Source organism: Chiloscyllium plagiosum, chromosome 14 (genome assembly GCF_004010195.1).
Source record: "Chiloscyllium plagiosum isolate BGI_BamShark_2017 chromosome 14, ASM401019v2, whole genome shotgun sequence".
Lineage (NCBI taxonomy): Eukaryota > Metazoa > Chordata > Chondrichthyes > Orectolobiformes > Hemiscylliidae > Chiloscyllium > Chiloscyllium plagiosum.
The window spans coordinates 56,770,238-56,785,029 of record NC_057723.1 but is presented as its reverse complement, the minus strand read 5'-3'; the positions used below and the strand labels follow the sequence as shown (position 1 = coordinate 56,785,029).

General features: G+C 40.4%; 1 protein-coding gene across 3 annotated transcripts in view; it reads left to right on the top strand.

Annotated features, from left to right (window-relative positions):
• Positions 1–14,792, top strand: part of crebrf (creb3 regulatory factor) — a 74,889-nt gene that overhangs the window by 42,530 nt on the left and 17,567 nt on the right. For all 3 annotated transcript variants that reach the window (XR_006313640.1, XM_043703846.1, XM_043703847.1), the window contains one exon: positions 11,631–11,820. Coding sequence is in view for 2 of the 3 variants with exons in the window: in XM_043703846.1 (XP_043559781.1) it covers positions 11,631–11,820 (190 nt within the window). In the remaining variant the exon portion in view is untranslated. The remainder of the gene's footprint in view (positions 1–11,630; positions 11,821–14,792) is intronic.

Below are 14,792 nucleotides of genomic sequence, written 5' to 3'. Positions count from 1 at the left end.
AGTGGAACCACATTAGCTATCCTCCAGTCCTCTGGCACCTCAACCATGACCAGAGAGAAATTAAAAATTTGGTTGAGAACACCTGTAATTGTTCCTCCCTTGTCCCCACAGCAGCCTGCAATACTTCTCAGGATCTGAGGATTTCTCCACATTTAAGTCCATCTAAACTTCTAATATTTCCTCACTCCATACATCAAACTGTCCAAAAACTTCTCAATTCCTCTTTGCATCCTCTTCAAAGAGAGGATCAATGTGAATTACTCACTTAACACCTTACCTCTCGCCTGACCCACATTTGCTCCCTTGGTTCCTATCTTCGGATTCTCTCTAAGCTCCCCTGAATGCTTTTGGAAGTTTACTTATTCATTCATGGGATGAGGGTGTTTTTGGCAAGGCAGCATTTATCGTCCATTCCAATTGCCCATCAGGTAGTTAAGAGTCCACCACATTTGCTCTCCCTTTACTTGGATCTCTGTTGATTTGCTCCCTTTGTACCTCTTAAAACCTTTTCATCCTCTTTGTCCAGTCCTGAATGGCCCTAAACATCTAATGTTCTCTGGGCTTGTTGCTCCTTTATTTCATCTAATGGGAACACGCTGGGCATATTCTCTCGCCAATTCCAACATCCCTCACTGTTCTGTAGATTTATCTAGAAGTAACTGTGTCAGTCTGCTTTGGTCAGATCCTGCTGCCTTTTAATAAAATTTGCCTACCCAAAACCCTTTCTCCTTTTCCATAACAAACTTAAAATATTCATTGTTGTGGTTGCTATCATGTATATTGTTGGACTATCTACATGTTGATTATAAAAAGCTGTCCTGAATACATTTGAAGAAATCAGTCCCCTCTAAATTCTTTACACGCTGACTATACCAGTCAGTATTGAAGAAGTTGAAGTCCCCTAATGAAGTTACCCTATTTTGCACTATTGCTTGCTAACTCTTTATTTGGAAGTCCATAATATGCTCTCAGCAATTGATTGCCCCCTTGTTATTCCTAAGTTCTACCCACCAAGTCTCATTTGAAGATCCTTTCAGGATGTCGCCCCACCTTCCAGCAGTAACTAAATCCTTAGTTAATAATGTAACACTGCCTTCATTTACACCTTTCTCATCCTGCCTGAAGCTCCTACATCCCGGAATTTTGAGGTTCCAGTCTTATCTCTCCATCAAGCAAGTATCTAGGTGGCAACAATATCACAATTCCACATGTCAATCTACAACCTTAACCCCTATGTCTTATCTATGCTGAGCATTAATGTAGAGGCCATCCAGTCTCGCCTTCTTTGTATGAAGCTCAATATGGTTGAATTTCCTCTGCCTTGGTTCCTTTACTGAAGTATGCTGTGTCCCTATTGTTCCATACTCTGTGTTTAACTTCCTCCCAACTGAAAGGGATGTTGGTCTCATTCTTGGTCAGTTACAGATTGTCTCACTTGTATAGATCCCACCTTCCCCAGAACCTGTCCCAATGATTGAGGAATGTAAAACCTTCCTTCCTGCACCCACTCTTGAGCCATGCATATATCTTGATTATTCTCATAAATCTATACTCGTTAACATGTGGCAGCAGGAGTAATCCAGACATCACAATCTTTGAGGCCCTGCCCTTTAGTCTGCTGCTTAGCTCCCTACATGTATCTCCACGGACTTTTCAATAAGTTCATTTTTCCACAAAAATTCACAACTTAATTGCTCCAAGAAGTATTAAATGTAAATCATCTTTGCAACAGTATATAAGAAGAGCAACTTTGCTATCGTAATCTGTAAGGAGCTCTCTTTGCCAAGATTTACACCATTAATACTATTGTCTGCCATTATTTTTCACAAAACCAACTGAGGTACAGAAGGGCGGGAAAAAGAGTGGAAGGGCTATAGTCATAGGGGATTCAATTGTGAAAGGAGTAGATATGTGATTCTGTAGTTGAAAAAGAGACTCCTGAATGGTATGTTGCCTCCCAGGTGCACAGGTCAGGGATGTCTCAGATCGGCTGCAGAACATCCTGAAGGGGGAGGGTGAACAGCGAGCTGTCATGGTGCATGTAGGCACCAATGATATTGGTAAAAAATGGGATGAAGTCCAACAAACGGAATTTAGGGCCCTCAAGTTAAAAAGTAGGACCTCAGAGGTAATCATCTCAGGATTGTGACCAGTTCCACATGCTAGTCAAAGTAGAAATGAAAGAATAGGTAGAATAAATGTGCGGCTTAAGAGATGTTTCAGCAGGGAGGGGTTCAGATGTTTGGGATATTCGGACCAATTCTGGGTGCGGTGAAACTATTACGAATTGGACGGTCTTCACCTGGACCAGACTAGAACCAATAACCTCGGAGGTGCTTTTGCTAATGCTGTTGGGGAGGGTTTAAACTAATGTGGCAGGGGGATGGAAACCATATGAAGAGATTAGTGGACAGTAAGGAGGTAGTAACTAATGCCTGTAAGGAACTAGACCATGAAGTCAGCATGACTAAAGGGGAGAGTAGGCAGGGTACAGATGATAAACACAAAGGGACAGGTGGTCTGAAGTGCATTTGTTTTAATGCAAGAAATGTAGGAGGTAAGGCAGATGAACTAGGCTTGGACTAGTACCTGGGAGTATGATATTGCTATTAACTGAGACTTGGTTGACAGAAGGGTGTGACTGACAATTAAATATCCTGGGATATAGGTTCTTCAAGTAGGATAGATGGGAGGTAAAAGGGGTGGAAGATTTGCATTACTGGTCAGAGAGAATATCACAGCTATGCTGAAGGAGGGCACTATGGAGGACTTGAGCAGTGAGGCAAAATGGAAAGAGCTCAGAAATAAGAAGGGTGCGGTAACAATGTTAGGGCTGTACTACAGGCCTCCCAACAGCGAGCATGAGATATAGGTACAAATATGTAAACAGATTATGGAAAGATGTAGGAGCAACAGGGTGGTGGTGATGATAGGAGGTTTTAATTTTCCCAACATTGACTGGAAATCACTTAGTGTTAGAGGTCTAGATGGAGCAGAATTTGTAAGGAGCATCCAGGCGGGTTTTCTAGAGCGATATGTAAATAATCCAACTTGGGAAGGGGTCATATTGAACCTGGTGTTAGGAAATGAGTCCGGCCAGGTGTTTGAAGTTTCAGTAGGGGATTACTTTGGGAATAGTGATCACAATTCTATAACTTGTAAAATACTCATGGACAAAGACGAGAGTGGTCCTAAAGGGTGCTAAATTTGGGGAAGGCCAGCTATAGCAAAATTTGGCAGGAGCTGGGGAATATGGATTGGGAGTAGTTGTTTGAAAATAAATCCACATTTAATGTGTGGGAGGCTTTTAAAGAAAGGTTGATTTAGAATTCAAGAGAGACATGTCCCTGTGAAAATGAAGGATAGAAATGGCAAGATTAGGGAACCAGTGAGATTGTGAGACTAGCTAAGAGGAAAAAGGATGCATACATAAGGTTTAGGTGACTGAAAACAGACAGAGCTTTGGAAGAATATCGGGAAAGTAGTACCAATCTGAAGTGAATTAAGAGGGCTAAAAGGGGTCATGAAATATCTTTAACAAACAGGGTTAACGAACATCCCAAAGCCTTTTATTTGTATATACTAGAGAAAGGGTTGGCCCACTCAAGGACAAAGGAGGAAAATTATGCATGGAGTCAGACAAAATGGGTGAGATTCTTAATGAGTACTTTGCATCAGTATTCACTGAGGAAAGTGATATGATGGATGTTGAGATTAGGGATAGATGTTTGATTACTCGAGGCCAAGTTGGCAGAAGAAGGGAGGAAGTGTTGGGTATTCTAAAAGACATTAAGGTGGAGAAGTCCCCAGGTTCAGATGGGATCTATTCCAGGTTACTGAGCGAAATGAAACGAAATAGCTGGGGGTCTTAACAGATATCTTTGCAGCATCCTTGAACACGGGTGAGGTCCCGGAGGACTGGAGAATTGCTAATGTTGTCCCCTTGTTAAAGAAAGGAGCAGGGATGATCCAGGTAATTATAGACTGATGAGCCTGACATCAATGGTAGGGAAGCTGCTGGAGAAGATACTGAGGGATAGGATCTATTAACATTTGGAAGAAAATGGGCTTATCAGTGATAGGCAACATGGTTTTTTGCAGAGAAGGTCATGTCTTACCAACGTAATAGAATTCTTTGGGGAATTGACAAAGTTGATTGAGGGAAGGGTTGTAGATATCATATACATGGACTTCAGTAAGGCATTTGATAAGCTTCCCCATGGTAGGCTGATGGAGAAAGTGAAGTCACATGAGGTCCAGGGTGTACTAACTAGATGGATAGAGAACTGGCTGGGCAGAAGGAGACAGAGTAGTAGTGGAAGGAGTTTCTCAAAATGGAGAACTGCGACCAGTGTTGTTCCACAGGAATCTGTGCTGGCACCACTGATGTTTGTGATGTACATAAATGATTTGGAGGAAGGGAGAGGTGGTCTGATTAGCAGGTTTGCAGATGACCCTAAGATTGGTGGAGTTGCAGGTAGTGAAGGAGACTGTCGGAGAATGCAGCAGCATATAGATAGATGGGAGAGTTAGACAGAGAAATGGCAAATGGAGTTCAATCTGGGCAAATGCAAGGTGATGCATTTTGGAAGATCCGATTCAAGAGCAAACTTATACAGTAAATGGAAAAGCTTTGGGGAAAATTGATGGATAGAGATCTCAGTATTCAGGTCCATTGTACCCTGAAGGTGGCATCACAGGTCAATAGAGTGGTCAAGAAAGCATACGGCGTGCTTTCCTTCATCAGACGGGGTACTGAGTACAAGAGTTGGCAGGCCATGTAACATATGGATAGGAAGATTCCTGATGAAGGGCTTTTGCCCGAAACGTCAATTTTCCTGCTCTTCGGATGCTGCCTGACCTGCTGTGCTTTTCCAGCACCACTCTAATCTAAACATATGTACAGCACTTTAGTTCAGCCGCATATAGTTCTGGTTGCCACATTATAAAAGGATGTGGATGCTTTGGAGAGAGTGCAGAGGAGGTTCACCAGGATGTTGCTTGGAATGGAGGACATCAGAGAAGTTGAGTAGATTGGGACTATTTTGATTAGAAAGACAGAGGTTGAGGAGGGACCTAATTGAGGTCGACAAAATCATGAGAGGTATAGACAGGGTGGATACCAAGAAGCTTTTTCCCCAGTGGGGGACTCAATTACTAGGGTATCACAAGTTCAAGATGAGAGGGGAAAAGTTTATGGGAGATACGCGTGGAAAGTTCTTTACATAGAGGGTGCTGGGTGTCTGGAACGTGTTGCCAGGGGAGGTGGTAGAGGCGGGAACGATAGCATCATTTAAGATGTATCTAGACAGATGCATGAATGGGCAAGGAGCAGAGGGATATAGATCCTTAGAAAATAGGCAGCAGGTTTAAATAGAGGATCTGGATCAATGCAGGCTTGGAGGGCTGAAGGGTCTGTTCCTGTGCTGTAATTTTCTTTGTTCTTTGAGGTAACACTGTGGGATTGTTTTAATTTGTAAAATCTATCATCAGATTTATGGGTGATTCTGGAACATACCTATACTCGTATTGTTGAGAGGAGTTGCTTTCAATTCATCTTTCTTTCAGTAGTCAACATTCCTTGGACTTTCTGAATTTTAACAGTAGAGAATCTGGCTTTGCCTGAAACTGTTGGAAGAGTTCCTTGAATTAGGCTTTTGCTTCAGTTGCTTTCCAAAGAACATCAGGGATAGGCGCAGCAGTAGACTAAAATACATTTTGGAATTTCAATGCTGGAAAACAAATAAAACCAGAAAAATCTCAGATAGCAATGCAGTGTTGAATTTTCAGATGATAGTGACATCAATTATTTTGAAGATCCTACATTTATGTAGCTTTCTCAATATAGTGAAGTAACATTTTCAAAGAGTTTAAATATATTGCTACTGTGGCAGTTTAAAGGTCAGTTTTCTTTTTATTACGTCAACTGAAACTGCTTGTATTTGTGCAGTGCCTTTAATGAAACAAAATGCTCTAAGATACTTTGAAGGAAGAATTCTCCCACAAACTTTGACACTGAACTGCATACAGATACATTCAAGTAGACAATCAAAAGCTTGTTGAAAGAACATAGGAAATAGGGGTAGGAATGGGCCATTCAGTTACATCATGGCATCATGACTCTTCTTCCACCTTAATGCCGTTTTTCTGCAATGTCCCTTGATATTTTTAATACCTAGAAATGCATCAGTTAGCATCCTGAATATATTCAATGACTGAGCCTTCAGAGTCCTCTGGGATAGAGAATTACAAAGATTCAGAAAGGTTGAGTGAACCGAATCTTCTTCATCTTGGTCCTAGATGTCACAAGCATTATTCTGACTCCAGACCCACGAAGTCTCATAGTTTCAGGTTAGCCACGGACAAAGAAACCTCCTGTTGGTTACCGCATACTGTCCTCTTTCCACTGATGAATCGTTACTTCTCCATTTTGAACAGCATTTGGAGGAAGCACCTAGGGTGGCAAGGATTAAAATGTAGTCTGGGTGGGGGATTTCAATGTCCACCACCAAGAGTGGCTTGGCAACAGCACTACTGATTAGCTGGAGTCCTAAATGACACAGCTGCTAGACTGGATCTGCAGCAGGTGGCAAGGAAACAATAATAAGGAAAAATGTACTTGACCTCATCCTCTCCAATCTGTTGACTGTGCTGAATGGGACAGACTTTGAACAAATCTAGCAACTTAAGACTCATGAGGCGCTATGGGCCATCAACAGCAGCAGAACTGTAATCCACAATCTGCAACCTCATGGCCTGTCATGTCTCGCACTCAACCATTTACCAATTAGCCAGGGATCAGCCCTGGTTCATTGGAAGTGCAGAAGGCAAGTCACAAGCAGCATCAAGCATTCATTAAAATGAGATTCAACCTGGTGAATCTATCAAACAGAACTGCTTGCATGCCAGACATTATTAGCAGCCCGTGATAGGCAAAGCTGAGCAATCCCACAACGAATGGATCAGGTCCAATCAGGAATGCTAGTGGATAACTAAACAATTCACTGGAAGAGAAGGCTCCACAAATATCCCAGTCCTCAGTGATGGAAGAGCCCAATACAACAATGCAAAAGATAAGGCTGAAGCATTTTCCTTATTCTTCAGCCAGAAGCGCTGAGTAGATGATCCATCGCAGCCTTCTTCAGTCATCCCCAGCAGATACCCAGTCTTCGGTCAATTCAATTCACTCTGTGATATCAATAAACAGTTTAAAGCGCTGGATACTGCCAAGGCCGTGCCCCTGACAATAGAATTGAAGACTTGTACTCAGAATTTGTTGCTTCCCTAACCAAGCTCTTAGAGTCCAGTTACAACACTTAAAAATCACACAACACTAGGTTATAGTCCGACAAGTTCATTTGGAAGCACTAGCTTTCAGAGCGCTGTTCCTTCATCAGGTGGTTGTGGAGTATAAGATTGTAAGACATGGAATTTATAGCAAAAGTTTGCAATGTGATGTAACTGAAATTATATATTGAAATTATATATTGATAGATGCAAGTTACAACACTGGCATCTATCCGATAATGTGAAAACTTGGCCAGGTATGAACTTTAAATAAGAAACAGGACAAATCCAACCCAGCTGGTTACCACCCTGTCAAATGTTGATCATCACTAAAGTGATGGAAGGTGTCATCATAAGTGCTATCAAACAGCACTTACTCAGTAACTCTGTGTTTGGGTTCCATTAGGGGCATGCAACTCTTGATCTTGTTACAGCCTTGGACAAAAGCACTGAAGTCCAGAGGTGAAGTGAGTGTGACAGCTGCTGACATCAAGGCTGAATTTGACCGATTGCGGCATCAAGGAGCCTTAGCAAACTGGAATCGGTGGATATCAGGGACACATTCTCTGCTGTTTGGAGTCATACCTGGCACAAAGGAGGATGGTGTCGTTTTGGAGGGAAGTCATCTCTGCTCCAGAACATCTGTGCAGGAGTTCCTTAGGATAGTGTCTTAGGTTCTTCATCAGTGACCTTCCCTTCATCATCAGGTCAGAGGTGAGGATGTTCGCTGATTGTGCAGTGTTCAGCACCATTAGCAACTTCTCAGATACTGAAGTGATCCATGTTCAAAACATCAGGATCCAGACAATTTCAAGGCTTGGATTGACAATTGGCAAGGAACATTTGTGCCATAATGCCAGGTGTCGCCATCACTGATTAGAAACAATCTAAATACTGTTCCTTGGAATTCAGTGGTGTTACCATTACTGAACCCCACACCCCATCATGAACATCCTTGGGGTTACTATTTATCAAAAACTCAACCGTACCCGCCACATAAACACAGTATTTACAAAAACAGAGGCTAGTAATATTGTGTGGTGAGCAACTCACCACCTGCCTCATCTCTAAGACACACGTCAAGAATGTGATGAAATATTACCCACTTGCCTGAATGGGTGCAGCTCCAACAACACTCAAGAAGCTTCACACCATTCAGGTCGAAAGAAGCCAACTTGATTGGCACCACATCCACAAACATCCATTCTCTCCACCACTGAATCTGCTACACTCCATAGCAGCAGTATGTACTATCTATACGATGCACTGCAGAAATTCACCAAAGATCCTTCGACAGCACCATCCAAACCCGTAACCAACTCCACCTACAAGGACAAGGGTGGCCGATACATGAGTATGCCATGATCTGCAAATCCCCCTTCATACCTGATTTAAAAATATATCACTGTTGCTTGGTCAAAATTGTGGAATTCCCTCCTGAACAGCATTGTGGGTCAACCCCAGCTTGTGTATGCAGTAGTTCAGGAAGGCAGCTTATCACCTTCTCAAGGGCAACTAGGGATGGGCAACAAATGCTGGCCAGTCAGCAATGCCCACATCCCATGAATGAATTAAAAAAGAATAGAAATTTCCCAATCTCTCCTACCCTTTCTGCATCTATCCTTCCTATTGAGTCCCAGGAGAATTTTGTATCTTTCAATGAGAATATTAACCCTATCTCCTAAATTTCTCCTTTAGTGGACAACCCCACCATATCAAGAATCCGTCTTCCAAACCTTTGCATTCCTCCTTTGCAAGCATATATTTTAAAGAAGTAGAATTTAAGGAATGTCTTAAAAGAAAGGAAATGGAGATTTTTGGGAAGGGATTCTGGAGTCTCAGGCTTTGACAGCTGAAGGTACATGTTGATTGTGGAGTCATTATCGAACTATAACTGGAAGAGTACAGATGTGAGAGATGAAAGAGATCATCTACAGCAAGCACAAGACCATGGAGGAATTTGAAAATGAGAATTTCAGAATCACGGCTTGGGAGCCAGTAGGTTGATGAAGTTGGCTTGGTGTTGATACAGGGACAGGAGAGTCTTGGGTGACCTCATGTTTGCAAAAGGTATGAAATAGGCCATGTAGGAGTGTGAATACATACTCAAATCTTGAGGTCATCAGGAAACAATTGTAAATTTCAGCAGTAAATGAGCTAAGGCAGAGGTGGAGTAAGGTGTTTCAGATGAAAATAACTCATCATAGTGATCGTATGCATATGGGGTCAAAGGTAGTGGTGAAGTATAGGTGGATGTCGCCAACATGTAAGGAGAATCCTGACATTTTTTGAATGTTATCATTGAGGAGCAGTATGCAGATAAGCATTAGGAAGGGGTCAAGGATTATGTTCTTGATAGATGCTAGAGGTAACTGTGAGGGAAGGGGTAAAGAAGACATTGCAGGTGATTCTTTGCTTAAGATTGGATGTATAAGGATACTGCTAGGCAAGTGCAACCCTACTGAACTGGGTGATGGGATTGCTTCAGATCCGTTTTCCCGCTGTCAGCCATGGACATTGATATATGCATCTCTTGGATTTGAGGGTTAGGAGATCAGGGCCAAATGAGAGAGTGTAGATTTCGTGGGTACAAAGGTGGAGGAGAGTATTGTAATTGAACAAACTGACATTTGCAGAATGTTGTATTAAATGGAGAGCCAAAGACAAACCAGTTCAGATTTTGAAAATGCAGTTAGGAGAGAGTGTTACCAGGGTGGGCTAGGAAGAATGTATAGTTGTGTTGAAAAGGGGGATATAGGTAGAGCATGATGCAGGAAATGATCAGTGATAGTCTAAATCTGTAATTAATATGTGAGGCAACTTGCGATGGCAGTGTTAAGAGGGTTACCATGAATGTGATTTGAGGAGATATGGGGAAGATTAAAGGAGGAATAGATGTCAATGAACTCTGAATGTTGAGTTGGAGGCTAAACTTCAAGGAAGAGACTTCAGATAGTAGAGTTGCTGAGGAAAGTAGTGAAGCTCTCTGTGTGAAAATTGCTCTGGTACCTGTGTGGGCCATAGTGAATAGGCATTTTAAAGAAATACAAGAGGAGTGGGTACTGTGAAGAGCTTGTGGAAGAAGTTGCCAGAAGAATAGGAAGGCAGGTTGCAAGGTGAGATTTAATGAGAACCACACTACACCTCAGTGACTTAAAACTGTCCTAGGCAAAAGTTGCTTGTTGGGACTTTATTCTTGATCATTAAACTGTGCTGTTTTAATAGCCCTGAAGGTCTTTGTTTATTATGCAAGGCTTAAGTTGACCGTATTTTTGCGCCGTTGATTAAAAAACATAAAAGTTTGTTAGAAAAATATTCAATTTAGTTTGCCCTCTGGTGGTGCAGTCAATCTATTATTAATTCACAACAGACTCCACAACGAAGAACACAATTCCAGTGGTGAAGGGCTTTGTGACCCCTACGTCCAAGTCATCTGTTCCTCCCTTCGTCACATTGTTAGAATTGACTCTCTTGTGGGATATATTGAGTGTTTCAGTTTAATGTACTTTTAGTTTCATTACGGGTTAGAGGTTAACTATCTCGGTGTGTGTTCATAGCATTGCTTGAATGTTTGGCCCAGTGGAGAGGCCTTTAGAAGGAAGAAAGTCCTGAGGTTGCTATAGAAAAAATTGAGTGGGTGGAGGTGTGTTCAAAACAGAAACTGTTGGGTCTTGGTTTTAAGTGCATAAGTAAGTGAAAGGAAAGCTGAGCTGGACACTTGCAGGCATCCGCTCTGCTATGTGTAACCAAATAATTCAGTTGTGTATGTTTAGTGAGAGAGAGTGAATTCTTGAAAATTGGATAGGGTTAGATAGTTCTATAATGAGAGGCGTCCATATGTAGAATAGACGACAAAGGAGTGTCTACGTGCATCTGGTGTGTCGTGGCATATGACTGTGAACAATGAGGAAGTTGTTTCGGAATGGATACGCCGTAGACTTGAATTGTGACTAGTCCTAGAAGTATATTCACACTTTGGAAAGTATATTTAAAATTCTAGTGGTATGAAAGTCACAGATTTAATGTTAGCTTAAGTTTCAAGATTGAAGCTTATTTTGTCTTTAATCATTATCAGATTTGTTCAGTGTACTTGTAAAGATTTTTTTTTGGTGTTATCCTCTCAGTTTTTTTTACCCTTAGTTCTCCATATATTATAATTTGTAAATAGTCATAGTCTATGAAGCAGATCCTATTAAATATCTGGCTTAACCAGTACTCTCAGAACTGGGTTTGTAACAATGTCATGATTCCAGTTGCTCATATGCAGTATCATAAACTGTGATTTAGTTTCCTAGAACTAATAAATCTAGATAAACTAATGGTATGCATTCTTGTCATTATAGGGAAATATTTAGTGAAGAAATCTCGCAGAACAGATGTAGAAGACTTAACTCCAAATCCAAGAAAATTACTTCAGATTGGGAATGAACTTAGAAAACTAAACAAGGTGATTAGTGATCTAACGCCTGTAAGTGAACTGCCATTAACTGCCAGACCAAGATCGAGAAAAGAGAAGAACAAACTTGCATCCAGGTAATGCGAAGAATTTTAAACAGCAGTGTGTGTTTATTGTGTCAGTCCTGTTTAATTGGAATCATTTTAAAATACTTATTACCAGAAATATATTTTAGTTTTGAAAAAATGGATCTGTCCATTCAACCCCCTGAAATATTAAATTGTATCTATCCTATTCCATATCTACCCATAACCACTTTTTGTACAAAAAGGTGAAATGCTGTGATTTGAACAAAGCACACCATTTTTTCATTCTACCCATATGCTATATATACCCATCTTTCTCTATCTGAAAGTTGGATGTTGATCAAAAGATTTATTTCGGACATTTGTAATAAAACGATTTCTAAAGAATTGAAAGATGAAATTCACTTTTTTTTTGTATTGACTCCATTGACTACTCCACATACGTTACACATAGGTGGCCTATCCAACTGGGAAAATAAGAGGGACATTTGTCCCTTTAGATTTTAATATAGTCGAGTGATACTTACAAAATACAAGGGCACCTCCAGGCATCCATCTTCAGTTATTTTCCTCTCACCATTGACACCTGTTGCATTATGTTTGTTGCATCGCATAAGGAGTTTTCTCAATCAACAGTTGTTTTTATTGCCCTGATAGCCCACATTTCTTTCCTTTGAAAGAAAATTCAGTAAAATCTTGCTGAGTTTAAAATTCCACCTCAGTTAATGGAAGCATCACCATCAGCAAGCAATATATATGTGGCATCCAGTGCTGTCTTGATGACACAATATATGAACTCTTGTGTTTCAGTAGTAGGGTAAACCAAAGAGTTTACAGCGTCATCATTCATCTAAAATACAGACCAGTATCAAAGAAGTTATATCATTCAGATTAACTGCATCAGAGTACTCCTCAATCAACTGGTTTTCTCATTTGACATATCTGTCTCATTTTCTTCTGAAGATAAAAGCGAAACTAGACCTTCATTTCAAACCTGCAAGTTTCTGTGAAGAATGTGTTCCTGAGTCTTTTACTAGCTTTTTCTATAACTGCTCAAATGACGTTTCCTCAGTGACAATTTCAGACCTGGATTATAGGTTCACAAATGTATTGATGTGTGATACTTGTTCTGGCCTTGAGGTTCATGTGATCACCGAAGAAAGCCTGTACAGTTTCCAAGCAGTGAAGGAAACGTGTGTACTTGACATGCTGACAACACAGGGTTGCCTTTAAACAGTTTCATCTGATACTATTCCACATCATTGCAGAACGCTGGATATAGGACATGTTATTTTTCACTACTTAATTTGGAATTTGATTACCTATGTTGGGCTATTCCAATGCTGAAGAAGTTGTTTTCTTCTGATGCATGCTTTTAGGAATGTTCATAGGCATTCCAAATTTGACACTGTTAAACAATTAAAATCTTATGGAAATAGAAAGGAGAAATTCATAGCAGGTAAGTTATCAATGTCAGTCTGTGGCTTTAGGTCCAGTGGGAAATCTGTACAAACACTTGAGCAACAATGACTGATTTGAAGGCTTCTGTTTTCAGTGACTTCACTCAGGCATCTATAATCTTCACAAGAAGAATGAGTTCGCAAACCCTTTCATTGCTTCTCTCCTCCAGTGATGTCAGGGTCTTGGTTGTGTTGTCACATCTCCTGACTTGATCTGATTTAGTCTGAAGCAAGCTCACTTGTACGTTTCTGGAAAACCATAAGGTGCATTGTGCCATTTCAAAGAGCAATAATTTTACATTGAACACCAAAGTTGAAAAGATGTGTTGCAACTTGAGCTCTCAACAATTGAAAAAATGCATTTATGTCCAAAGTCAAATCTGTACAGACAGTTGAGTGACAGAAATGTATTTCTTTATTTCTCCTACTTTTCACAAGGGCAGAGGCATTTGAACCTATGTATGATATCTTCAGCCAAAAAAAGTTCCTTTAGAAACAAAAATTGAGATAGTCATTACACTTGTCATCATTCAAAAAGCATGCTAACATGCAACCATGCAACATGGTAATTATATTCTTTCACAGAGCATCTTCATGGATTGCTATCAAACTCTATATTCTTCCACAGGGCATCATTTTGGATTGCTACAGACACAACTATTACTTAAGCTGCTGGTGATTAATATTTAAAAGATTCAAGATAATTTATACATTTAGCCTTTGCAAGAGGCTATTCAGTGTTCATTCAAGAAGCATCTGGAATTAAACTGAGACATTCTGACAGACGATGAAGACATTTGCTACTTCGGGATTCCCCTCTTTATAGTAGCTCAGCGTTGTGTTTTTCTTTAGCCCAGACAGAAGAATTGCAATCATTGTCCTTTTGCTTTTCCTTGATTCATAAAACAATGCCAATAGTGCTATGCTGTGTTCAGCATTTCTAGCAGTCTGGGTTTGTCTTCTACTTGGAACTTCATCTTCTGGCACCATACCAAAACTTTTTATAGAAAGGCAAAATTACCTGAAACTTATTCCTATTCAGTTGACTATTTGTGGATAATCTAATGTCTTTGGGATTAGACCCATCTATCCACTGTGTAGATTGTTATGTCTTCCTATGATCTTACTGAAGCAGTCCAAGTGGAGATAAAAAGAGGAAAAATGGTTTTGCTGAACATGTGAAATAATAGAAATGATTTTGAAGTCCCATGATCTTCTTTCAAAGCATAGGCTAAGCTTCATTTTTGATACTGCATATGGATGTTCATCAAGAGACAATATGGGTTAATGTGATCGTAGGCTACGTGCCATACAGTCATTTCACTTCATAATGCACGTAGCTAGGCCTACCTTGATACTTCTCAAAGGAAAACAACCAATATCTTACTTTGTACACAAGATTGAAATTACGAACAATCAACCTACTTGTTAGAGTTCCATGCCATTAAATGCAATGATGGTGAATATGCTGTTATTACATGATACAGCATATGCAGCTGAACTCAAGCTTGGAATTTTAGTAGTTCAGATCGGTTTACTGTTAAATTCTGGTTTGTTCCTTCA